A 26,341-nucleotide genomic window follows, 5' to 3' on the forward strand; every position below is an offset into this window, starting at 1 on the left:
AGAAAAAGGTGAAGTAATCAGTGTTCTGCACAGGTGTATCTGAGTTACATGCTTCTTCAAGAGACACGTGTTCAGAAAATGGTGGCATTAGCATGATCTGATGATGGAGTTTTTGCCCCTCAGACAACAATAGGTTATCCATCCGACACTTGCACAGGCCCAGTTGAATGGTCAGTGTGCTTGACCAATTTGAACTGGGCAAGACTAGCTCCATGTTCCTGAAAAACAACTTAAGAAACCATTACTGGGGAAATAACTACTGCAGAGCAGAATAAAGAAAAAAGAATGAAAAGAACTGAGGACAGTCTCAGAGACCCCTAGGACAACATTAAACGCACCAACATTCGAATTATAGGGGTCCCAGAAGAAGAAGAGAAAAAGAAAGGGACTGAGAAAATATTTGAAGAGATTATAGTTGAAAACTTCCCTAATATGGGAAAGGAAATAGTTAATCAAGTCCTGGAAGCACAGAGAGTCCCATACAGGATAAGACACATATTAATCTAACTATCAAAAATTAAATATAAAGAAAACATATTAAAAGCAGCAAGGGAAAAACAACAAATAACACACAAGGGAATTACCATAAGGTTAACAGCTGATCTTTCAGCAGAAACTCTGCAAGCCAGAAGGGAGTGGCAGGATATACTTAAAGTGATGAAGGAGAAAAACCTACAACCAAGATTACTCTACCCAGCAAGGATCTCATTCAGATTTGATGGAGAAATTAAAACCTTTACAGACAAGCAAAAGCTGAGAGAGTTCAGCACCACCAAACCAGCTTTACAACAAATGCTAAAGGAACTTCTCTAGGCAAGAAACACAAGAGAAGGAAAACACCTACAATAACAAACCCAAAACATTTAAGAAACTGGGAATAGGAACATACATATCAATAATTACCTTAAATGTAAATGGATTAAATGCTCCCACCAGGGCTTCCCTGGTGGCGCAGTGGTTAAGAATCCACCTGCCAATGCAGGGGACACGGGTTCGATCCCTGGTCTGGGAAAATCCCACATGCCGCAGAGCAACTAAGCCTGTGCACCACAACTACTGAGCCTGCGCTCTAGAGCCCACAAGCTACAGCTACTGAGCCTGTGTGCCACAACTACTGAAGCCTGAGCGCCTAGAGCCCGTGCTCTGCAAAGAGAAGCCACCACAATTAGAAGCCAGTGCACTGCAATGGAGAGAAGCCCACACACAGCAACGAAGACCCAACACAGCCAAAAATAAATAAATAAAATAAATAAATTTATATATATAAAAAAAGAGGTGGTTACTCTTATAAAAAAAAAATGCTCCCACCAAAAGACACAGACTGGCTGAATGGATACAAAAACAAGACCCGTATATATGCTGTCTACAAGAGACCCACTTCAGACCTAGGGACACATACAGACTGAAAGTGAGGGGATGGAAAAAGATATTCCATGCAAATGGAAATCAAAAGAAAGCTGGAGTAGCAATTCTCATATCAGATAAAATAGATGTTAAAATAAAGACTATTACAAGAGACAAAGAAGGACACTACATAATGATCAAGGGATCGATCCAAGAAGAAGGTATAACAATTGTAAATATTTATGCACCCAACATAGGAGCACCTCAATACATAAGGCAAATACTAACAGCCATAAAAGGGGAAATCGACAGTAACACAATCATAGTAGGGGACTTTAACACCCCACTTTCACCAATGGACAGATCATCCAAAATGAAAATAAATAAGGAAACACAAGCTTTAAATGATACATTAAACAAGATGGACTTAATTGATATTTATAGGACATTCCACCCAAAAACAACAGAAAACACATTTTTCTCAAGTGCTCATGGACCATTCTCCAGGATAGATCATATCTTGGGTCACAAATCAAGCCTTGGTAAATTTAAGAAAATTGAAATTGTATCAAGTATCTTTTCTGACCACAATGCTATGAGACTAGATATCAATTACAGGAAAAAAAACTGTAAAAAATACAAACACATGGAGGCTACACAATACACTACTTAATAACGAAGTGATCACTGAAGAAATCAAAGGGAAAATCAAAAAATACCTAGAAACAAATGACAATGGAGACACGACGACCCAAAACCTATGGGATGCAGCAAAAGCAGTTCTAAGAGGGAAGTTTACAGTAATACAAGCCTATATCAAGAAACAGGAAACATCTCGAATAAACAACCTAACCTTGCACCTAAAGCAATTAGAGAAAGAAGAACAAAAATCCCCCAAAGCTAGCAGAAGGAAAGAAATCATAAAGATGAGATCAGAAATAAATTGAAAAGAAATGAAGGAGACAATAGCAAAGATCAATAAAACTAAAAGCTGGTTCTTTGAGAAGATAAACAAAACTGATAAACCATTAGCTAGACTCATCAAGAGGAAAAGGGAGAAGACTCAAATCAATAGAATTAGAAATGAAAAAGCAGAAGTAACAACTGACACTGCAGAAATACAAACGATCATGAGAGATTACTACAAGCAACTCTATGCCAATAAAATGGACAACCTGGAAGAAATGGACAAATTCTTAGAAATGCACAGCCTGCCGAGACTGAACCAGGAAGAAATAGAAAATATGAACAGACCAATCACAAGCACTGAAATTGAAACTGTGATTAAAAATCTTCCAACAAACAAAAGCCCAGGACCAGATGGCTTCACAGGCAAATTCTATCAAACATTTAGAGAAGAGCTAACACCTATCCTTCTCAAACTCTTCCAAAATATTGCAGAGGGAGGAACACTCCCAAACTCATTCTACGAGGCCACCATCACCCTGATACCAAAACCAGACAAAGATGTCACAAAGAAAGAAAACTACAGGCCAATATCACTGATGAACATAGATGCAAAAATCCTCAACAAAATACTAGCAAACAGAATCCAACAGCACATTAAAAGGATCATACACCATGATCAAGTGGGGTTTATTCCAGGAATGCAAGGATTCTTCAATATACGCAAATCAATCAACGTGATACATCATATTAACAAATTGAAGGAGAAAAACCATATGATCATATCAATAGATGCAGAGAAAGCTTTTGACAAAATTCAACACCCATTTATGATAAAAGCCCTGCAGAAAGTAGGCATAGAGGGAACTTTCCTCAACATAATAAAGGCCATATATGACAAACCCACAGCCAACATTGTCCTCAATGGTGAAAAACTGAAACCATTTCCACTAAGATCAGGAACAAGACAAGGTTGCCCACTCTCACCACTATTATTCAACATAGTTTTGGAAGTGTTAGCTACAGCAATCAGAGAAGAAAAAGAAATAAAATGAATCCAAATCGGAAAAGAAGAAGTAAAGCTGTCACTGTTTGCAGATGACATGATACTATACATAGAGAATCCTAAAGATGCTACCAGAAAAGTCCTAGAGCTAATCAATGAATTTGGTAAAGTAGCAGGATACAAAATTAATGCACAGAAATCTCTTGCATTCCTATACACTAATGATGAAAAATCCGAAAGTGAAATTAAGAAAATACTCCCATTTACCACTGCAACAAAAAGAATAAAATATCTAGGAATAAACCTACCTAAGGAGACAAAAGACCTGTATGCAGAAAATTATAAGACACTGATGAAAGAAATTAAAGATGATACAAATAGATGGAGAGATATACCATGTTCTTGGATTGGAAGAATCAACATTGTGAAAATGACTCTACTACCCAAAGCAATCTACAGATTCAGTGCAATCCCTATCAATCTACCACTGGCATTTTTCACAGAACTAGAACAAAAAATTTCACAATTTGTATGGAAACACAAAAGACCCCGAATAGCCAAAGCAATCTTGAGAACGAAAAATGGAGCTGGAGGAATCAGGCTCCCTGACTTCAGACTATATTACAAAGCTACAGTAATCAAGACAGTTTGGTACTGGCACAAAAACAGAAACATACATCAATGGAACAGGATAGAAAGCCCAGAGATAAACCCACGCACATATGGTCACCTTATCTTTGATAAAGGAGGCAAGCATATACAGTGGAGAAAAGACAGCCTCTTCAATAAGTGGTGCTGGGAAAACTGGACAGGTACATGTAAAAGTATGAAATTAGAACACTCCCTAACACCATACACAAAAATAAACTCAAAATGGATTAAAGACCTAAATGTAAGGCCAGACACTATCAAACTCTTAGAGGAAAACATAGGCAGAACACTCTATGACATAAATCACAGCAAGATCCTTTTTGACCCAGCTCCTAGAGAAATGGAAATAAAAACACAAATAAACAAATGGGACCTAACGAAACTTAAAAGCTTTTGCACAGCAAAGGAAACCATAAACAAGATGAAAAGACAACCCTCAGAATGGGAGAAAATATTTGCAAATGAAGCAACTGAAAAAGGATTAATCTCCAAGATTTACAAGCAGCTCATGCAGCTCAATAACAAAAAAAACAAACAACCCAATCCAAAAATGGGCAGAAGACCTAAATAGACATTTCCCCAAAGAAGATATACAGATTGCCAACAGACACATGAAAGAATGCTCAACATCATTAATCATTAGAGAAATGCAAATCAAAACTACAATGAGATATCATCTCACACCGGTCAGAATGGCCATCATCAAAAAATCTAGAAACAATAAATGCTGGAGAGGGTGTGGAGAAAAGGGAACACTCTTGCACTGTTGGTGGGAATGTAAATTGATACAGCCACTATGGAGAACAGTATGGAGGTTCCTTAAAAAACTAAAAATAGAACTACCATACGACCCAGCAATCCCACTACTGGGCATATACCCTGAGAAAACCATACTTCAAAAAGAGTCATGTACCAAAATGTTCATTGTAGCTCTATTTACAATAGCCAGGACATGGAAGCAACCTAAGTGTCCATCATCGGATGAATGGATAAAGAAGATGTGGCACATATATACAATGGAATATTACTCAGCCATAAAAAGAAACGAAATGGAGGTATTTGTAGTGAGGTGGATGGAGTTAGAGTCTGTCATACAGAGTGAAGTAAGTCAGAAAGAGAAAAACAAATACAGTATGCTAACACATATATATGGAATCTAAGGGGAAAAAAAAAAAAGGTCATGAAGAACCTAGTGGTAAGACGGGAATAAAGACACAGACCTACTAGAGAATGGATTTGAGGATGGGGGAGGAGGAGGGGTAAGATGGGACAGGGTGAGAGAGTGGCATGGACATATATACACTACCAAATGTAAAATAGATAGCTAGTGGGAAGCAGCCGCATAGCACAGGGAGATCAGCTCGGTGCTTTGTGACCAACTAGAGGGGTGGGATAGGGAGGGTGGGATAGGGAGGGTGGGAAGGAGGGAGACGCAAGAGGGAAGAGATATGGGAACATATGTATATGTATAACTGATTCACTTAGTTATAAAGCAGAAACTAACACACCATTGTAAAGCAATTATACTCCAATAAAGATGTTAAAAAAAGAAAAAGAAACCATTACTGGGACTTCCCTGGTGGCGCAGTGATTAAGAATCTGCTTGCCAATGCAGGAGACACAGGTTCGATCCCTGGTCTGGGAAGATGCCACATGCCGCGGAGCAACTAAGCCCATGCGCCACAACTACTGAGCCTGTGCTCTAGATCCCATAAGCCACAACTACTGAGCCCACATGCTGCAACTACTGAAGCCCACGCACCTAGAGCCCATGCTCTGCAACAAGAGAAGCCACTGCAATCAGAAGCCTGCGCACTGCAACCAAGAGTAACCCCCGCTCGCCTCAACTAGAGAAACCCCGCATGCAGCAATGAAGACCCAATGCAACCAAAAATGAAACAAAATTTTAAAAAATTTAAAAATTAAAAATTTTTAATAATAAAAAAAATAAAATAAGAAACCATTACTATAGCGACCCATATGTCAGAGGTTTTATCTGGAGGGGGTGGTTAAAGGAATCTTATGATATATTGCCCAAGCTACAGTGAAGCTTGGAGCGTATGCAATTTGCAAGAACAATTAAAGCAAGCTTGATTAGTGAAGGCAGGTTACAAGTTATTATTTATTAAGCAAGTTATAGTTCAAGGATTCTAATTGATGACTGCCCTCAGTTTCAAGACTATTAAAAAGTGTGCTTAAAATAATTAGACTTATCCCTAAGTATTTTATGTTTTGGCATGCTGTTGAAATGGTATTTTAAAAATTTCGTTTTCTACATGTTCATTGTTAACATACAGAAATAACATTGATTATTGTATATTGACCTGCAGCCTGTGGCCTTGCTAAATTTACTTAGTAGTTCTAGTAGTTCTTTTGTAGATTCTTTAGAAGGATTTTCTATCTGCATGATCATGTTATCTGTGAGGAAAGACCATTTTCCTTTTTCCTTTCCAATCTGTGTGGCTTTTATATCTTTTTTTTCAGTGGCTTAAAGCTCTAGTATAATGGTCGATAGAAGTGTTGAAGGTGGACATCCTTGCTTTGTTCCTGATGTTAGGGGTAAAGTATTCGGTCTTCTGCTACAAGAACATTAACTGTGGGTTTTTGTTTTTTAATATTTATTTATTTATTTGGCTGCGCTGGGTCTTAGTTGCAGCACTCAGGATCTTTGTTGCCACATGTGAGATCTTCCTCGCAGCATGCGGGATCTTTTCAGTTGTGGCATGTGGAATCTAGTTCCCTCACCAGGGATCGAACCTGGGCCCCCTGCATTGGGAACATGGAGTCTTAACCACTGGACCACCAGGGAAGTCCCAACTGTGGGTTTTTAATAGATGCCCTTTATCAGGTTGAGAGACTACTTTTCTGTTTCTAGTTTGCAGAACATTTTTATTATGAACAGGTACTGACTTTTGTCAAACACCTTTTTTCCCCATCTTTTCAGATGATCGTAAGATCGCTTTTCTTACGATAATGTATTTATTTCTTTATTTAGATACTGAAGGAAAAGAGCTCTGAACCTGAAGTTTTATATACAATACAGCCAAATTTTCATTTCAATGAGAGAAAGTAATAAGAACGTTCTCAGGCACACAAGGCCTCAGAAGTTGAACACACAAAAATCCACAATGAAAATACCTTTAAAAGAAGTGTTTATGTAAGAGAAACAAATCCAGGAGAACCTTCAAGAAATATGAGATGTCAGGGTGATCAAATATTTTGATAAATTTATTGCTGTTTAAAAAAATTAAAAAGCTAAGACTAAAGAAGAGAATGTTTATCCAAAATAACTAATGTCAAAAATTCCAAACAAGAACAACATGATGGGGGAGGAGAGGGAGACAAAAGGGATATTAAAAAATACTAATGCATTTGACTTGTTAGGAGGAAGGTATATATACTTAGAAGTTTAAGAAACCAACAGTTGTGGGAATTTTCATCAGGAGTTATGTGTTCTTTGATAATAGTCAGGGATGGAAGAAGTGGGGTCATTAAATACAGATGGGTATCATTCCCACCACCCCAGTTTATAGTATATCTGAAAAAGAACATCCCAAGAGAAGCCAGAATTCCAAACTTTTAGCACCATGTTTTGCCCTTATCAGAAATATGAATAAGAGACGGAGAAATACAAAACCCTACCCCACTGCCTTGATTAAGCAGATTTTACTGACATCAGTATTTTGAATTGCCCCCTTTGTGGTTATCCTGAGGTTCTTATACCCTGGGACAATGCATCTTAGTAAGATTCAGGGTGGCATTTCATTGTTTAAAGGGGGGAGGGAACATGACTGTGAAAGGGACAAACGGCGTGATGTTCTAAGGCAGGTCCTTATCAGGCAGGTCAGTTTTAGTGGAGAGCATAGAAAAACGGACAAGCTGGAAAGTAATCTCTAAAACTACCCGTGCCTGAGCACCCTTGGAATATCTGCATGTACCCTCTAGTACTCATGCTCTGTATGAACAGTGATGGGTCATTGTGAATGAATGGAGAATGTTTTAAAAATTAATTTAAAAAATCACCCACCCAGAATTTTAAAATCTTGCCTCAAACAAGTCAGAGCCTCTAAAAATGTCCTAAAAGATCTCTTTTGTCTTAGAGTTGCTGAACATAAGCAGCTAAAATCCAGATGCAGTGTCTGATACTGTGGTAATCTATATTATAACGTAAGATGAATTTACAAACTGTCAACTTAAAAAATGCACAACGTAAAAAAGTTGTGAGTTAGGTTTTATTCAGGGAACTTACTGAGGACTATAGCCTGAGAAATGGCCTCTCAGTAGTTCTGAGGGGACTACCCTGAAGAGGGAGGGAAGAGCTGGTATATATATATATATATATATATATATATATAATTTTCCAGCCGGGAAATACCTATAGTCAAGCATACATCTTCGTAAAAGATTACTGCTAATGACAAAGAACGGATATCTATGTCCGGGAAGATGCAAGAATCTGGGGTCACTGAAATTCTTCCTCAAATGTGCGTTTTAATTATCTAGGGTCCCGTGTATCCAAAGCACAGAATGTCTCATCCTGGTTTTCCCGTCGGGAATTCTGCTCAGGGCGCACCACTTGTGGACAACTATAGTGGGTTACGACTTAACCCTTTGTATAAGGGGATGATGAGTGACACCCTTTGTTCTTTTTGTTTACAAAACGAATCCTGTCTCTCATGAGAAAGTTACGGCATTGATGAAGAACATATGGGACCTTGGGAATGAGAATGGGGGAATCTAGGTGGATTTCAATCTGAGTACCTGGCATTCCTAAAACTCACTGGGTCTCCCTTCCCAGGAGAGGCAGCTTCTTCCTTCCATCCTCTGATCCCTTGCTGGTACTCTCTATTAGCTGAGCCAGCAGGAAGCCAGCTGACAGGGAAGGCTAGGAAATGCAACCCACTGGGGTCAGCCCGCTTGTGATGCAAAACACAAGAGGGGAAGAGTGAGGAATGGCTCTGGAGGCAAATATGCCCAGGACAGGACACCCCTGTGCTTTCTGCATGTGCCACTAATGTCCAAAGTCCTGCCATGGCCTCTCTCTGTCAGGTGGATCTACTTTGCATTTTCCTCATCCCAGGTCTCATCTGGTGTGCTTTGCTCTCACACCCAGCCCTCCTGGAGGGCTTTGGGAGTCTTGCCTCCTTTGGCTGAACCATGCTGGGGTTTGAGGGCTTGAGGATGCTCTCAGGCCCATCTTCCTAGACATCACTCTCAGAATTGCTTCTCCATTGTTCAGGTTCCATACTGGGCCCCACGGGGCTTGCCATCTCCTGGAAAACACCCAAGGGAAAGTGGGGACTCTACCCTGGTCTCCTCTCAAACCTAACCCAAGTCATGAGCCCTTGAACCAGCTTGGGATCATTTTTAAAGGGATTCTGCCCAAAAGAGTATCTGTTGGACTGCTAGGGAAATCCAGATATTGAGAGAGGACCAGGAGCCTTCCAAAAGAGAGGTGCTGCCCATGTCAGGGGGAGTGCAGTGAGGGGTCCAGCAGGGGGGCCACACAAAGGCACTCAGCATTATACATCAGTCAGATGGAGTGGGGAGAGAAGAGCCGACTTACCGTACCAGTTAGGTAACAACTTCCTTATCCCCCTTACCACTCTCCAGTCCATCCCCCCACTCAACCCTCGTGTGGTCATAAACAGCAGCGAACGAGATGGGGAAGATTTGGTGATTGAGAGAGAGGAGCTTGGTTTTTTATTAGACAATTTTCTGTTCTACTTTTTTCTAGCCACATCCATGTGTAACTTAGATGCAAAAAATTTTTTAATTAAAATTCATGAAATGTACATTAACCATTGTATATAATCAAATAATTATGCAGACCGTACCACTCTACATGAACAATCTCCAATTTCAACTGAGCCTTCAACTCAGGCCAGGAAGTCTTCTATCTCCTCTAGGCAGCTTGCTTTCCCAGTTACACAATGATGATTTCAAACTTTGACCCATTCAATCTACCTGCCCTTCCCCCAATCACGGGACTCTCAGAAAATAGCCATGCCTCCCAAATTTCAGGCTAACACCCATCTGGGCTTTGTATCCATTCTCTCCTGCCTCCTCAATAACCTTGTTCTTTCAGTTTTGTCCATTCTGCTCTTTTCAGTCTCATTTTTGCTGGCTCCTTCCTAAAAGGATTTAAACATGCACAAGGCCCTCCACCTTAAAGACAACACTTCTGGATGCTGTGTCCCCCTCTAGCTACTCTCCTTTCCCTCACAGCCAAGCATGAAAGGCTTGCCCATACTTGCCATACCCAGTCTTACCCACCAGCCACTCACCACCCCTGTACGTTGGCTGCTGCCCAGCACTCCACATAAACTGCTCTCTGAGCCCCCAGTGACCTCACACTGATAAATCCAGTTCACATCTGAGTCCACATCTTGCTTGACCTCTGTATTACTTGAGAATGCTTTGGATTGCAAGTAACTGTCTTAGAGTGGCTTAAACAAATAGGAGTTCTCTGCACATAACAGGATATCTGGAAGTAAGCAGCTGCTGGTGCTGGTTCAGTGGCCCACAGCGTTAGGGCAGCCTTTCTAAATTCTCTCCCACTTCCGTCCATGATTGAGGATGACTGCTGAGACGGTACGTCCCCATTCAGGGCTGGAGGAAGGGGAAAGGTCTGCACCCGTCACTTGTCTCTTTTATCAGAAAAGCAAGATTTCCCAAGTTCCCCTTCTGTCTCATTGCCCAGAACTATGTTACCTGGCCATCTAGCTGCAGAAAAGATGGGTAAGTGAGTGTTTAACGTTTTCTAGCCTTCATTGTGGAGACAGACAAGAGAGAAGGGTGTTGAAAATGGAAACTGGGCTACCACCGACTCAAACTCATCAGCGTTGGCCCGGTGTAGCTCTTTGGTTACCTGAAACCCATGCGCATCCCTCTTTCTCACATACACATCTGACATGCGGGGCGCTCACTCCATAAAGGAGGTAATCCTAAAGTCCCAGCCAGCTCCTACATACAGCTGGGAGTCCAGGTACTCTGTGTACTGTGCAGGCCCCTTTCAGGTCCAGATGTGGCTTCTCATGGTTGGATGATTTAAGCTAAGACAAGTTCATTTTCCGCTAAAATGAGAAAGATGGGACGTACCAAGTGTTGGAGAGAGTGGGGACCAACAGAACTCTTGCTGGAGTGTAAACTGACACAGCCACTTGGAAAAACTTTTGGCACTATCTAATATAGCTGAACATCTGCATTCCCAGGAGCCAGCAGTTCTACTCCTAGATTGATACCTGACAGAGACCTGAACAGATGTGCAAGAAAAGACATGTTCGGGGCTTCCCTGGTGGCGCAGTGGTTGAGAATCTGCCTGCTAATGCAGAGGACACGGGTTCGAGCCCTGGTCTGGGAGGATCCCACATGCCGCGGAGCAACTAGGCCCGTGAGCCACGACTACTGAGCCTGCGCGTCTGGAGCCTGTGCCCCGCAACAAGAGAGGCCGCGACAGTGAAACACCCGCGCACCGCGATGAAGAGTGGCCCCCGCTTGCCGCAACTATAGAAAGCCCTAGCATAGAAACAAAGACCCAACATAGCAATCAATCAATCAATCAATCAATCTTTAAAAAAAAAAAAAGAAAGAAAAGACATGTTCTACAATGTTGAAGTAGCATAATTTATAACAACCTAAAATTGGAAACCACCCAGATATCCACTGACAGTAGAAGGGAAAAGAGAATAGCATACAGAGATGAGAATGAATGCTCTAAATCTACACACTATGAATGAATCTCAAAATAATGTTGAGTAAAAGAAGCCATAGATAAAAGAGTATGTACTGTGTGATTCCATTTATAGAAAATACAGAAACAGGTAAAACTGCTCTGTGGTATTAGAAGTCAGGATAGCAATTACCTTTTAGGAAGAGGGTGGTGCTTGGAAGGGAGCACAAGCGGGTCTCCTAGGGTGTTGGTAATGTTCTGTTTCTTGATCTGGGTGCTGGTTATATGGGGATGTTCAATTTCCGAAAATTTATTGAGCTGTATGCTTTTCTGTATGGGTACTTCTGTGTATACTATTCTGAAATAATAGAAAAAACCCCATATATTTACATATATGCCCCTGGTTCCTGACACAGAGCTTCTAAAACCCTTGTAATTTCATAAGTGATAAGAACACTAGGAGCATCTTTTGTTCTAATATTTGGCCTTTGACCCTGGTTCCTGACAGTTTTTAAATCCTTTGGAATTTCCTTGGTGATAGGAGTGTCCTTTGTTCTAATGTGGCGACCCTCGGTGGGCCCCTGGATGGCTTCAGGATGGGTCTGATCACCAGAAAGACCAAATCATGATTAGACACTTTGAGCTTGTAGCTCCACCCACTATCCTCCAAGGAGGGGAGAGGGACTGGAGATTGAATTAATGATCAATTATGCCTATGTGAGGAAGCCTCCATAAAAATCCCAATAGTACAGGGTTCGGAGAGCTTCTGGGTTGGTGGAACACATCCAGGTGTCTGCAGGATGGGGGACAGAGGCTCTTGTGCTTGGGACCCTTCCAGACCTCACCCTATGTATTTCTTCATCTGACTGTTCATCTGTATCTGTTACGATATCCTGTATTATATAATAAACTGGTAAATGTAAGTAAGTGTTTCCCTGAGTTCTGTGAGCTGTTCTAGCAAGTGATCAAATCCACGGAGGGAGTCATGGGAGCCTTCAATTTGTAAAGTCGGACAGAAGTCATGGGTAACCTGGGGACCTACTAATTGTGCTTGGCATCTGAAGTGGGCGGCAGTCTTATGGGTCTGAGCCCTTTACCTGTGGGGACTGTACTAACTTCAGTTAGTGTCAGAATTGAATTGCATTGTAGGACACTCAGCTGGTGTTGCAAGGAATTGCTTGGTGTGGGGAAAAACCACACATCTGCTGTCAGAAGTATTGTGTGTGTGAGTAAAGGGAAACAGAAGTGTGTTTTTTCTAAACAACCGTGTATCAATAAAATGTAAAGAACAAAACCAAATAAAAAACAAGGGAAACACATTCAATGCACAATGTGAAAAAATAAATAAATGCTTCCTTTCAGAAAAAAAGAATGGAGGGCTTCCCTGGTGGCGCAGTGGTTGAGAATCTGCCTGCTAATGCAGGGGACACGGGTTCGAGCCCTGGTCTGGGAAGATCCCACATGCCGCGGAGCGGCTGGGCCCGTGAGCCACAATTGCTGAGCCTGCGCGTCTGGAGCCTGTGCCCCGCGACGGGAGGGGCCGCGATAGAGAGAGGCCCGCGCACCGCGATGAAGAGCGGTCCCCGCACCGCGATGAAGAGTGGCCCCCGCTTGCCGCAACTGGAGAAAGCCCTCGCACGAACCGAAGACCCAACACAGCCAAAAATAAAATAAATAAATAAATAAAATCAAGTAAAAAGAAAAAAAGAATGGAAAATACGTAGTATCCCCCAGTCAGTGGCAGTGTATTAAGTTCTTGTTGGGAAATCTGGCAGCCCTTCCCTTGTTTAAACAGGAACAGACCAATGTTGACCAGGCTTGAGATTTTAGGGACACATGATTCCCTCAATCATTTGTTAGGCTTCTGGTCAATTCCATACATGAGTAATCACAATCAAAAAACTTATCTAGGGAGTCTTTAAATGGTTTTCTAATGAAAGATTATATTTTCCCCCCAAATAATTAATATATTTACTTGATTTTTTAAAAATTAAAGCCAAACAAAAAGATATAAAATGAGGTCTTTTTCTCACCTCTGTTCTCTTTTATTAGTTTCTTGTGTATACCTCAAATGTTTCTTTCTGCAAAACAAGCAAAACCAACTATTAGAATATTTAAGTATTCTAGGGGCTGGTATCTGTGTGCTTAATTGCAGTGGAGACAATTCAAAACAAAGCAGGTAGAGAAGCCACCTATAGTCCACCTTTGCTACCTTGGGCCTCCATCTTCTCTCCTGATAAAGCTGCCTCTTCCCTGTCTCCATTTGTGCTGGCTTCAGCTTGGGTATTTAAAGAAAGTTGTTTATTTCAACCCAGCAAGTCTCCAAATTGTGGGACTCAGCTAATTTAGGTTGTAAACTGCAGGTAAGATGTTCCTTTCCCACCAAGGCCTTATTTTCTTTCATCTCTGCTTTCCAATCAGTTATCTCTAATCTGGATTTGCCACTCTCTTGAAGGACTTTGCTGAAAGCTACTTAAAAAAGGAAAAAAAAAAAGCCAACAGTCACGAATGTTCTATATTGTTCCTGAGATTTCTCCTGCAGTACAACTTTGGTTGGCATGTGGGTTTTTCCCAAGGTCCAGCAAGTGACAGCAGTTCAACAGTTTAACATGTTGGTCACCAACTTTCCATTTGGAATAGAGTCTTTACCACTGGCTACCTTAACCTTCTGTTAGCCAATTTCACGTTTTAGTATCTGTTTTTTTGTGTGTCCTACTTCTGGTACCAAGTTATTTGCCTGTTAGGAATGGGTTCAGCTACAAGTTATAGAACGCCCACCTATAAATGGCTTAAACAATTGACTCACGGACTAAAATGGGGCAAGAATGAAGGTAGGTAGCAGATGATAGTTTCCTGGATGTCAATTATACCTCAATAAAGTTGAGGGGGCAAAAAGGATAGCTCCTCGAATTTGGCTTGAACAACTAAATGGATGGCAGTGATATTCACTAAAATGGGAAAAACAGAGAGGTACACGTTTGGGGGTGAAAATTAATATTTTGGTGGGCCAAGTTAAGTTTGTGATGCCAGTTAGACACTCGTGTGGAGATGTCAAGTAAGCAGTTGTTTAGAGGAGTCAGGACTTACAGGCAGAGGTCATTGTTAGAGATCTACCTTTTGGAGTCATCTGCTTGCAAATGGAAGCTAAAACTATATGACTAGATGAAATCACAGAAGGAGAGTGGGTAGGGAGACAAAGAAGGGGACTAAGGATAGAACACTAAGCACTTTGATATTTACAGGTTGAGCAGAAGATGAGAAGTCAGTGAAAAGAACCCAAGAAAGAATAGTCAATGAGGTAGGAGGAGGACCAAGAGTACATGGCATCAGAAAACAAGAGAAGAAGGTGTTTCAAAGGGGGGATGGCTGACTGTGAGGAACAGTACTGAGAGGGCAAGTAAAAACAGAAAAGGAGAAGCACCACTGAATTTGCATGGAGATTGTAGTTTCAGCAGTGTAGTGGGGAAGAAACCAGATCAAGATTACATGATCGTGGGGATGGGCTATTAGAGGGGGAGTAACTGGTGATTCGAGAGAGACAGAGGACATAGGCTAAGATCCATAGAAAAAGTGTAAGCGTTGGTTAAATAGAATGAGAATGCTTTATCCATCAGACACTGAGCTTGTTGAAGGAAGAGACCATATCTTGTTTGTGTTTGTTTCTCTGGTAACTCCTAGCGCAGTGCCTAGTACCTAGGAGGTACTCAAGAAATGTTACTGAATTAATGAATAAATGAGCAAATGGAAGAATGGATGGATGGCAGAGGGAGAGCTGAAAAATGAACTAGATCTAACTAACTCAAACTTCAGGGTAAGGAACGGGGAAGGAGCCTGGAATTAATAGGGTTTCTTCTATCCTACAAAGCCCCTGCTCTCTTGCCACAATGGTTAGGGAAGGGAGGAAATAAAGATTTCTGAACTTCAATGGAAAAACAGTGCCTTCTCTGGGCTATTAAGCTATTAAGTGGTTCTTGATTCTAGACCATGTTTTCACCATCCATGTTTCTTTCTTCATTCTGCCAACACATAAAAAGACAGGAAGCCCGGGTGCCTTGTTCTCCCAGTTCCCAGACACCCAACATGGTCCTCTCAACCAAGTCCCCGCATCTTCTTCAGTCCCTGGCTGAGCCCCCAGCAGTTCCATATTTCCTGGGGTTATCTGGAATTTTTCCTTAGAGATGCATCTTACCTATCTAAGGATCAGTATATCCGAAGTACAGAAAGTTTCCTGTTTTCCTCCATCCTGAATTCCCCTCGGGGCACACTGTTGGTGGTCAATTGCAGTGGCTAATGGCTTGATCCTTGTAGAACTGGAATGGCACGCAACATTTTTTTTCTTTACGCTTTTATCTTTCTTCCCAACTTGCAGTCAGAAGAGCCCAGGAACCTGTAAATGTGGAGGTGGAGGTGGAGTTGGAGCTGAAAGCCAGTTTTGACACCCGCTGCATCCGCTTTCGCCACCTTAGGTCCTCGCCCTACTACGTCCCTGGGGGCTTCCGGGGTTGCCTAGCAACCTGCGGGGACTCTGGGGGTTCAGGTGGCATAACCGAGTGTCGCCCTCGGGAAGGTAGGCAGAAGAAATACCTCCACCCAGCCCTTACTGGGCCTGAGCCCGTTACACGCAGAATCACCCCAGCTGCCCACACTACCAGGCGCCGGGCAGGGGCGGGGCCCGCGGCGCCAATGGGCGGGCGGAAGGGGCGCGCGTGCGCACAGCGGGACGGGGGGGTGGGGCGGGGCCGAGAAAAAGCGTTCTGAAGACGGGTGCTGGCGAGGCTCACGCCGTAGGGCTTCGTGTCCGGTGAAAGCTGTTTGGCTGCTGCTGGCTGCGAGGGTGAGTGAACCAGGGAGCAGCCGCAATCCGGCTGCGGCCTGTGAGGCCTGTGACCCGACCTTGGAGGAGGAAGTCCGTGGGGCGGCATTCAGGGGTGCGCAGCGGGGCGGGATCCCGGCGTCCCTTCGGTGGGCTCGGGGCTTCTGGCTCAGGTTGGGAGGCAGGAGCGGCCTGGGTGAGGGTATCGGACCCCGAGTCGGCCCGGGAAGCTAGCCGACTAGGAGCAGAGCCTCTCCCCCGGGGCAGATGCCCGAAGAGGCTTTAAAGCCTGATGGGCTCGACCAGGGCCGATCTCTGCCCTCCTGGAGGACCTGCCGTGGACCTGCGCGCGGGCCTGAGTCGTAGCTCTCCATCTGCTCCTGTATCCCATCTTCCTCTGTGGGAGACAATAAACAGGTCCTGTCGGGCGGGCGAGCTTGGCCAGGCCGTGCCAGGGTAGTGGGGAGGTGGGGGAAGCTTGTGTTCCCCCCTAGTATTCCCTGTCTGGGCATGGCACCCGCCATCCACCCAGTTGCCCAAGCAGAAACCTGGGCGTCATTCTCACCTCCTGCACTCTTTACCCACCCACATCGAATCCATCACAAATCTCTCTGGGATACACCCACTTCTCCACGCCCAGTTCCTCTGCTCTAGCTAGTTCAGGCCACCTTCATCTATCCCCTGGACTACTCAGTAGCCTCCTGACTGGTCCCCTGTATCCCTTCTCCATCCTCTGTAGTTTGTTATGTAGTGGAAAGCCAGAGTGATGGTCTTAAAACAGAAATCTGATCACGTCACCAGACCTCTCTCCCCATTCCCTTATTGCCCTTCCGTGGATTCCCATTGCTCTTATAAGCTCTTGAACAGGGCTTACAAGGCCCTTCGTGACCTGTCCTCTTCTTACTTTAACTCATCCATCTCCACTATACTGTGTCTTCAACCATATTGAACGCTTTTTATTCCCAGATTGGATCAAGTTCCTTCTAGGCTTAGGTGTTTGTTACATTATGTTCCCTCTACCTGAGGTGCTATCCTTTAGCACCTTGAAAAAAAATCATCCTTCATGCATTAACCCAGGTGTGGGTTGGGGCTTCTGTGGTACCCCAGGGCTGTCGCATTAACTGGTCTTTCTTTTCCACCAGGCTGTAATCCGTGTGACAGGAGCCTGTCTGGTTCACAGCCCTATCCTTAGAACCTTGTGCAGCACCAAGCTGTTAGTAAAGAGTGTTAGTTAAATGTATAAATGAAGCATGGCAGCTCCCTGGGCTCCCCAAATGAACAAAGAGATCAAGTTATTAAATGCCTGCTTTTTCAGAACCAGTTCTCAATCCCCAACCCATGTAGAGGTTTCTTTGCCTAGGAACCTGGTTCTTTTCTTGCTTTTCAGGACCATGGTAATTTTAGATGGGGAAATACCAGTCAGGTTTTTCTTTGGCATCGCCTCTGGCTACAGGATGTGTGGCTGCTTTGAGGTTGATTCTCAGCTGAGGGCCCCAGCATGAGAGAAAAGCGGCTAACAGCTGCTGTGGTTTTTATGGGAGGAAGGCTCGCTGCAAACTCTTAGGTGTTGGTAAGACACAATGATCGTGGGCCAGGCCAAACCACTGGCGGGATGGCTCCAAAGGGAAGTTATTTTTTTTAGCGTAGTCAGATCCTCTGTGATAGGGAACAACACACCTAGGTTCCAGGATCCACTGCCCTGATTCAGAGTGAAGGTGTGCTATGCCAGGTCAGCTCAGCACTTTGAAATAAATTCACTAGGGTAAAGGAGAGACAGAGAAAATAGGTTCCCTGTCCTCAGAGAGGGAGAGAAAAGAGAAAAACAAACGGAGCACAATATGTGACCATATGTTAAGGCCAAGTGAGTGTGAGAGACTGCAGACTGAGGTCAGAGGAGGGAACAGTTGGTCTTGGCTGAGAGAACACAGAGGTGACATTTGAATTGGGCCTGGAAGGAACAGGGAGGACGGACATGTGGAAACAGTGGGAACAAATGCTCTGGGACTGGAAGAGGCTGCTGGAGCTGTGAGGGAAGCCCTGTTACAGCCAGGGCACTGCGGGAGCTCCCTACCATCAGTGGGCTAGCGCTTCCTCCCAGGAATGACGCTTCTCCTTGTGAAGGGTGTCTCAATGGTTGTGTTCCACTCTCTCAGAAATCTCTCCTCTGGATTTTTCTCCAGCCTAGCCTTGAATTTCTCAGAGGCCAGTGAGCCCAGGAACTCCTGGGGCTTATCTGCCAAGGTCTTTGCTCATGGCCTTGAGCTGAGTAGTTGGAGTGTGGATGATGCAACTTGTTCTTTCGGTGGAAGGGACTTGCTAATATTTCCTTTTCAATGTGAGTAGTTTAATTTGTTAAGTGGCAGTCAGATTCCCTGTGCTCCTTGTAGCACTTGTAGGGGGGAGTTTCTCTTCTGTGTTTGTAGATTTGACTTTTGTTGTGGTCTAATGGTTAGAAACCTGCCACGGCAGACCAAAATGGGGTAAGTCCAAAATGTATGGTTCTTGACCTTTACCCTGTCTCCTATGAAGAGGGGATAATTTGGACTCAAGCACCTGGTTGCTTTTTGGTGTTATTTGAATAGAACCTCTCCCTCGCCTACCCCACCCCTATCTGATATACTAAGTATCCAACCACATAGTTATAGGAAATGGTGCCATGGGTCCGATGACCACTCAGCTCTTCTATCTGATAGATATCTCCAAAAAAAGTTTCATCCTCAGCTACATTGACATCAAAACTTGGCAGCATTATCTGTGAAGGTGGTAATCCCCCCAGCTCCCGAGGACCATGGCACACAGGCTGAGAATCACCAGCCTCTGTGCAGGCACTGTGCCCAATGCTGGGGATGTGGATGCAGTCCCCGGCCTCACAGAGCCCAGTTCCGCAGGGGGTACTGAGAGGTAATCAGGCATGTTCAAGGTCGTGTGCACAGCTGTTGTCAGCGATGGACAGGACCCTTCTGAAGGGAATCCCTTAGGAGCATATGGGAGGAACGCCTAAGCCAGACTTGGAATTGAAGAAGGCTTGCTGGAGAAAGAGACATCTAATGCATGTGAATCTGAAAGGCTTGGGAGGAACTGGCTTCCCTCTCTGGTCCCTCTTGTCCCAGAACTCTGTGGTGTGTGCTCAGAACAAGTTGTTCTGCTCTAGTTGGGGCAGTCTGCTGAGAGTAACTTGAGACCTTGTTTTCTGGTACCAGGTACAGTGGCAGTGGCCTCATCAGGGTCTGGACACTTTTATTTGGTAAGATTGGGATGTAGTTTCTGGCTGTTCCTGAATTATTTTGTAGAGATGAGACTTAACTGGAATCCCCCTTCTTATTCCATCCATATAGTCTGGAACAAACTTATGGGATGAATTGCATTAAATACATATTTGTAAAGACAAAACATGTTTATAGTAGAAATTTTGGAAGCAATAGAAAAGTAAAGAGAAGAAAAATCAAAATCACTCCTAGGGACTTCCCCTGTGGTGCAGTGGTTAAGACTCTGAGCTTCCACTGCAGGGGGCGTGGGTTAGATCCCTGGTCGGGGAACTAAGATCCCACACGGCATGGGCAAAAAAAAAAAAACACTCCTAATCTCATAATTCAGAAAATAATCTTTGTTAATAGTTTTTAGTCATTGTTCTGTGTATGAGAAATATACATACATTGTTTTGGTTTTTACAAAAATGAATTCTTTTTTTTTTTTTTGGACTGTACCACGCGGCTTGTGGGATCGTAGTTCCCCATCCAGGGGTTGAATCGGGGCCACAGCCGTGAAAGCACTGAGTCCTAACCACTGGACTGCCAGGGAATTCCCCCAAAATGAATTATTCTTCACAGACTTTTGTAGCCTGCTCTTTTTCTCTTGGTATATATTGAGCATCTTTTTCTGTTTCTGTTATGAGTTATGACGATTGCATTATGATGTCCCTATTCAGTTATGAGACTAGAGGCTTCTTTTTACTCTGTAGAAGTTATACATCCCAGTGACCATTGTCTCCTTAGAGAGGATACTGCTGATATCCAGCAAAGTGGGTTTGGGAAATTTTCTTAAACATTGTGGGGATGGCATTCTCCCAGGGTCCTACCCTACAGAGCCTTTCAGGGAGGGTGAGAGGGGCTGTAACACCTCAGTGGAGACGGCGGCAGCTTCAGAGCTGAGTTCTGTGTGGCATGTGCGAGGGTCTGACTAGTACCTTATGCTTTCTGTTCGCTGCTCTAGGTTTTTTGGCTGCAGCTGGCTCCTTAGAAATCACTGGCCTTTATTATTCAGGGAAGTGAATGTGTGAGTCAGGTGTTTCCTTTGTGTTGTATGGAGGTCTCCTGGCTGTCCTTCACCTTCCTTTTTGAGGTCAGTCTGTAAGCCCCTGGAAGGACCAGGACTTTCTGTTTAACAGCAGTTAGTAAAGGCCTGAGCCTTGGTGGGGATATGGGTGGGAACAAAGCACTCCTGCCCTCGGGGAGCTTGCTGTGTAGCCAATTGTGTCTTCTTGTTGACCACGATTCCAAGTCTAGCCAAACCCCAGAAGTACTTGATGGAACCTAATTCTTACAGAACTCTCCTCTCCAGTGCTCTTTCACCTGGTTCAGTTACATGCCTCCGTCACAGCCCTGGGAGGTGGACAAGGCAAGGGTTAACGTCCTCTTTTCCGTGTCCACCACTGCGGGCCTTGATCTGACCCGCCCCGTTGCTTCCCTCAACCCCCGTCTCTGGACTCACTCCACCTAATACCTTCCCTACTGTGCTGCCAGCTGAGCCACTGTGAAACCAAGCTCTGATCTCATCTCCCATTCATGAACCCTCAGTGGCTCCCATTTATCCCCAGGAAACTTCAGCCCCCTTGGCCTAGCAGGCAAAGCCACATCCAGCACGGCCTGGTCAACCTCTGTAGCCTGTTGTCCCCCATTCCGTCTACTTCATACCCTCTAAGCTCCAGCCTGACTAAACCACTTGGAATTTCTCTCCCACTTGTCTGCACCTGCCCCTCTGCTCCCACCTTCCCTTCGTCCTTCAGTCCCTGCACATCCACTGCGTGCCCATCCATCCAGGCCCTGCTGAAGTATCCCCATGTCTGTTAACCTTCTCTGGCTTTCCCTCGCCCAAAGGAAACTTCTTCCTCTGAACTCTCAGAGGGTTTAATCTTTCTTTAGTACACCTCACTTTGTGCCTTGATTCGTGCTCTCAGTAGGAAGTATTTCTCTCGCCAGACTGTAAGCTGCTTGTAGGCAGGAATACTCTCCAAATCCCTATAAGCTCTCATCAAGTTGCTTGGCATTCCAAAGGGGCTTCAGGAAATGTCATGGACCTGCCTTCCCGTTTGAGTGATGGGGACCTGGAGAACGCAAGGTCATCCTGCAGTCTGGTGGCAGAGCTGGCCTGGGCCCAGTCCTCCTCTTACCCAGCCTTGCTTCTTCACCCAGGTTCCCAGGAGTGCGCTGTGTCAAGTCTTGAAAGAACCTCAGTTCTGGTGTTCTCACCTTCATCTTCTGTGTTCCCCACCTCCCAGGTACCGGTGACCATGAGATCTCTGCAGCTGCTCAGAACCCCCTCCCTGTGTGCCCTGCTCTGGGCCTTTTGTGCCCTGGGTGCCAGGGCCGAGGAGCCCGGGGCCAGCTTCTCCCATCCCGGCAGCGTGGGCCTGGATAAGAGCACAGTGCATGACCAAGAGTACGTATTCAGCCGGGGCTGTGGTCCAGGGGCCTCCCCATCTGCAGCTGCAGCCAGCTGCAAAGGCACACGCAGTCCAACTTTCCTTCTACTATTTGTACGACCCCTTAACATTTTCCAAGGATGATATTTATTCCTTATAGCCACCTGTAAGTCAGATATTCTTTTTTCACCATCATATCACAGATGGAGGATCTTGAGGCCCAAAAGGGATAAATGACTTGCCTGAATTCATTGTCTCTCTCTTTCACCACACACACACACACACACACACACACACACACACACACACACACACACACACACACACACACACACACACACACACACACACACACACACACACACACACGTAGTTGCAGAGTCCAAAATAGAGCTAAGGTTTCTTGCTTCTGACAAGACCTTTTTCTTTTTTAGTGGCATGTTCAAACATTGAATCATTTGTTGCCACTTTTGCCCTGGGCCAGTTAGCCTCACACATTATACTCTGTTATCCTTAAATTGGTTTAAGAAAAAAAAATTAATGGATCCCCAAAATGCTATAACAATATTCTAATAATAAAAAGGAAAAACACCCATAATCTTGCCAGCATAACAGATGAACTATTTGATTTTTGTTTTCCCCTGCTCCTTTCAGGGCCTTGCCTGTATCTATCTTCCTTGAGTGTGGTCTGCTACTGTTGATGTTTGTTTTTCTGGGGTGGATGAACTTTAAGATCTTGAACGTTTCAGAGTCCTTAAGATTTTGGTAGGATCCCAGCATCACCACCAAGTGGTCTGAGTCTCACTGTTGGTCCTTAGGCATATCATGGAGCATCTAGAAGGTGTCGTCAACAAACCAGAGGCAGAGATGTCCCCACAAGAACTGCAGCTCCATTATTTCAAAATGCATGATTATGACGGCAATAATTTGCTTGACGGCCTAGAACTCTCCACAGCCATCACTCATGTCCATAAGGAGGTAGGTCAGGCAATGGCTCAGTAGACAGCATCTTGGAAAGGCCTCCCTCTGGTAACTCAGTCCCCGAACTTGATGACCTTCCCTGTCCTTGTGCAACACTATTGCTGCTTCTCCTTTTTCTGCTCACCCTCTGTTCTGCCTCTTTTCCTGTTCAGCGGTCCTTCTCACACAGGGTGACGGGCTGAGGCAGAAGCCCCAGAGCTTTTCTTGTATCTTTAGCAAGTGCTGCTGGCATTTCTGCTGCATGCCGGCATCTGAGAACCAGCTAAAAGACAGACCACATTCCAAATGCAGAACAGGGGAGAAGTTATCTCATTTGGGAAGAATGGCGAGTCAGGGGACCAAGGGTTCAAGGGATTTGGTGATAATTGAGGGTTTGGGTGATACAGTACGGTGCTTGTAGTTTACAAAGCACTTTCCGGCAGGTTAGAGATCTCGTTTGATCACGGCAGTAGCCTGGGAGCAGGAAGGGGCAGGCCTTGTTATTGCCCCCAGTTTGAGAGGTGAGGAAGCTGAAGTTCAGATCTTATGTCTCCAGATCTAATGTCTGTCCCACTGTGCCACACTATAATCTCTAGAGAGCAGGAGAGGCAAAGTTGGGGAGGGCGTGTGCTCGCACGGCTGCCGGCTGAGCCGGGCGGGGTTTGCGTTGAAGGCTGCGGGGAGCGCTAGGGCTCACACAGCAGGCTGGCGTGACGAGCGCAGGGTCTGCTATGGGAGGCACACGGGCAGACGCCGGGCAGAGGGACTTGGGTCCAGCAGCCCTGGCAGGGGAGGATGCTGGTGGCGGCAGGAGAGGGAAGGGGGACGTGGGAGAGGAGGCAGGGGAAGAATCAGCCGAGGACGTGAACAGCAGTAACTCAGCGCTCGGCACTGGGAGCAGAAACGCCTTCACCTCAAAGATGGCGACGGGGTCTACTGGTCGGCAGGGCCTTCTTCCTCTTGTTCTGACCCCGAGATGTTGTCTAGCGTGGACTGTTTCCACTTTAGCAGAGCTGACCCTCAGGAGGGCCTGGGCTGTGAGCTTTTCTCTAGCATGGGGCTGCGGGTCCTGGAATCTCTGAAGCTCAGAATTCTGTGTGGACCCAGCTTTCTACAATGAACACGTATGACTTTTGTAATGAGAAAAGAATGAAAAGTAATTTTTAAAACAAATAAGCAAGGGCTTGCTTTGATTGTATCGTCCTTTAACTGCCAAAAATCATTTCTAAATTGGATTATTATGAATTGACTCTGGATCTGATGTGTGGTTTGTGGATTCCTGGAAGTAGAAGTACTACATCTGAAGGAGTTTACTGACATTTTATTTTGGACATTAACCAAGCGCTTCCAGTAAAAGATGCCGCTCATCCTTGTCTAATTTGTACCTTGTAGGAAGGGAATGAACAGACGCCAATGAACGAAGATGAACTGATCAACTTAATAGATGGTGTTTTGAGAGACGATGACAAGAACAATGACGGATACATTGACTATGCCGAGTTCGCAAAATCACTGCAGTAGACACGATGTGGCCGCCTCCCAGTTAGATGCAAATGTGAATCATTCTAATGTGATCAGACACTTCCGGTAATGCAGAATAACTCATTTCCAAAATACTGCTACGGTATTTTGGTACAAACCTGTAGCAACTTGTTACACTGGGGTGAGAAAGAGAAATCAAGAGAAATCAAAAAGCAGAGAAATGGGACATCCTGTAGTCCCCAAGTACTATTAAATCTCTTATTGGACAAGGGCTTGATGAAAGAATCCTTTTAAGAATATTGGATAATTGGAGCTGAGCACTCAGGAACTAGACTGGAGAATGCTGCCAGGCTCTTGGTTTTAATTCATGCTACCTGAAGAGTAAGACAAGCTCTTGCTAACTGGACACACTTTTCAGCAACTGAAGGAATGGAATGAATGCCAGATGTTTCCCCTGGTGGGTCCTGTCTCTTCAGGAAACGTGGTCAGTATTCTGTAAAGTTCCCCTGGCCTAAACGATTACTTGTTCTGGCCAAGGGAGTATTTATTAGGCTATTTCAAAGCCACAGCATCTGTTTCGAAGAATGTCAAATAGTTCATTTAGCCACAGAGTCTTAAGATTCTGTGTCTCCTGGCACTTTGGAAACAACACACCACTGACCTAAGTGATTCACCTTTTTCAGTTTTTCAATATTTTATAAAACTACTGCCACATCCTTACGCTTTCTTTTATGTCTTCTTCAACCTAGGAGAGACCTCGAGTCTAAAAGTATTCTCTACTTCTCATCATTGGCAAATGTTACAGCTTTCTAAATATGTGTATTTAACTCTTGTTTCTAGGGTTTTGTTTTGCAGTTTAGAAGCTCTTAGGAATATAAGGACTTTATCCCTTCTGCTTGATACAGCAGGGGTGAACTACTAGCTGGTCTAGCGTAAGTGAGAAGTGTAAAGATTCTTCACCAAGCACAGTGATTAACTCAATGCAAGTTAGATTTAGAAGGAATGTTGTTTAAATTACCTCTTCTAGCCTGAATACATGAATTCTTTCGGATCAGGAAAGATTAGAAAAAGAAGCCTAAAAACTCTTAACATTATGAATTTCAATAGTAATTGAAAACAAGCAGCGGCAGCAGATTATAATTTGGTTTATGGGATGTGATGCATGTGCTGTGATAGGAAACCTGAAATGATGGTTGAATGGGAAAAAAACTGCATAAAATTTGCTGTAAGATATATAGAGACTTATTTTCTGTACCAAAGTATTCTTATAAGAAAAATAAGTATTTGTAAAAATGGTTTCGTGTCAAGTATTTGTGCAATCAGAGCTGAATTGTAAACTATTCTTGTAATATCTAGTTATTTTGAAAGATTTATATAATGAATTCTGGATATATGACCAATAAAACTGATGAAACAAAAGAAAGAGCAGTTGATTTTGTCCACATAGGCTGCTTCTCCTACCACACGAAGGGTCGGTTGGTTTAATGCAGAAGTTTACACGTGCCTTCTCCCTCCCAGATGCTGGGGCCCTCCCCGGCGCTACCCTGTTCCTTTCTGCAGGGGTAGATTCCCAGGATTCACAGTCACTTTCCCCTTTTAGGCATTTTTTCCTCTGAATGAAATCACTTTTTTGGACCTTCCTTCTCTGGCCAAGTTCAGATTATGACCGCATTCTCTAGCTTAGGAAAATACAAGGTTTTCTCCTTGAGTCTGGTGACTGACTGGCTTTTCTTTGCCAGAAAATTTAATTAGATAGTGTTATTGAAAGCCTCCCTGGCCCAAGCAAAAAGCACAGTCTTCCCTGGCTTTTTGGAAATGACACTTTGTTCTGCCAGTTGAAAAGTGAGCAAGGGAAGAAGTTACCATTGC

General features: G+C 44.1%; 2 protein-coding genes across 5 annotated transcripts in view; one reads left to right on the forward strand and one right to left on the reverse strand.

Annotated features, from left to right (window-relative positions):
- Positions 1–16,249, reverse strand: part of TTC7A (tetratricopeptide repeat domain 7A) — a 162,701-nt gene extending 146,452 nt beyond the window's left edge. For 2 of the 4 annotated variants that reach the window (XM_007190057.3, XM_028168483.2), the window contains exons 1-2: positions 15,769–16,230; positions 13,613–13,660 (exon numbers count right to left, since the gene is read on the reverse strand). The gene's annotated coding sequence lies outside the window, so the exon portion shown is untranslated. Of the gene's footprint in view, positions 1–11,772; positions 11,938–13,612; positions 13,661–15,768 lie in introns of all 4 variants that reach the window. The other 2 variants (XM_057558077.1, XM_057558076.1) reach the window with 2 other exon arrangements.
- A 239-nt stretch (positions 16,250–16,488) lies between these two features.
- MCFD2 (multiple coagulation factor deficiency 2, ER cargo receptor complex subunit) lies at positions 16,489–25,889 on the forward strand. Its single transcript, XM_057558078.1, has 4 exons — positions 16,489–16,507; positions 21,887–22,047; positions 22,849–23,008; positions 24,383–25,889. The coding sequence occupies exons 2-4, from the start codon at positions 21,899–21,901 to the stop codon at positions 24,509–24,511; spliced, it is 438 nt and encodes a 145-aa protein (XP_057414061.1). The 5' UTR covers positions 16,489–16,507; positions 21,887–21,898; the 3' UTR covers positions 24,512–25,889.
- The last annotated feature ends 452 nt before the right edge of the window (positions 25,890–26,341 follow it).

This window comes from Balaenoptera acutorostrata, chromosome 12 (assembly GCF_949987535.1).
Source record: "Balaenoptera acutorostrata chromosome 12, mBalAcu1.1, whole genome shotgun sequence".
Classification (NCBI taxonomy): Eukaryota; Metazoa; Chordata; class Mammalia; order Artiodactyla; family Balaenopteridae; genus Balaenoptera; species Balaenoptera acutorostrata.

What these genes read in the sequence shown, in the direction of transcription:
- MCFD2 (XM_057558078.1), top strand. Translation starts at nt 21,899, where the DNA reads ATGAGATCTCTGCAGCTGCTCAGAACCCCCTCCCTGTGTGCCCTGCTC. An exon ending in AGCACAGTGCATGACCAAGA is followed by an intron (nt 22,048 to 22,848) that starts GTACGTATTCAG and finishes GTTGGTCCTTAG; the next exon opens with GCATATCATGGAGCATCTAG. An exon ending in TCACTCATGTCCATAAGGAG is followed by an intron (nt 23,009 to 24,382) that starts GTAGGTCAGGCA and finishes TGTACCTTGTAG; the next exon opens with GAAGGGAATGAACAGACGCC.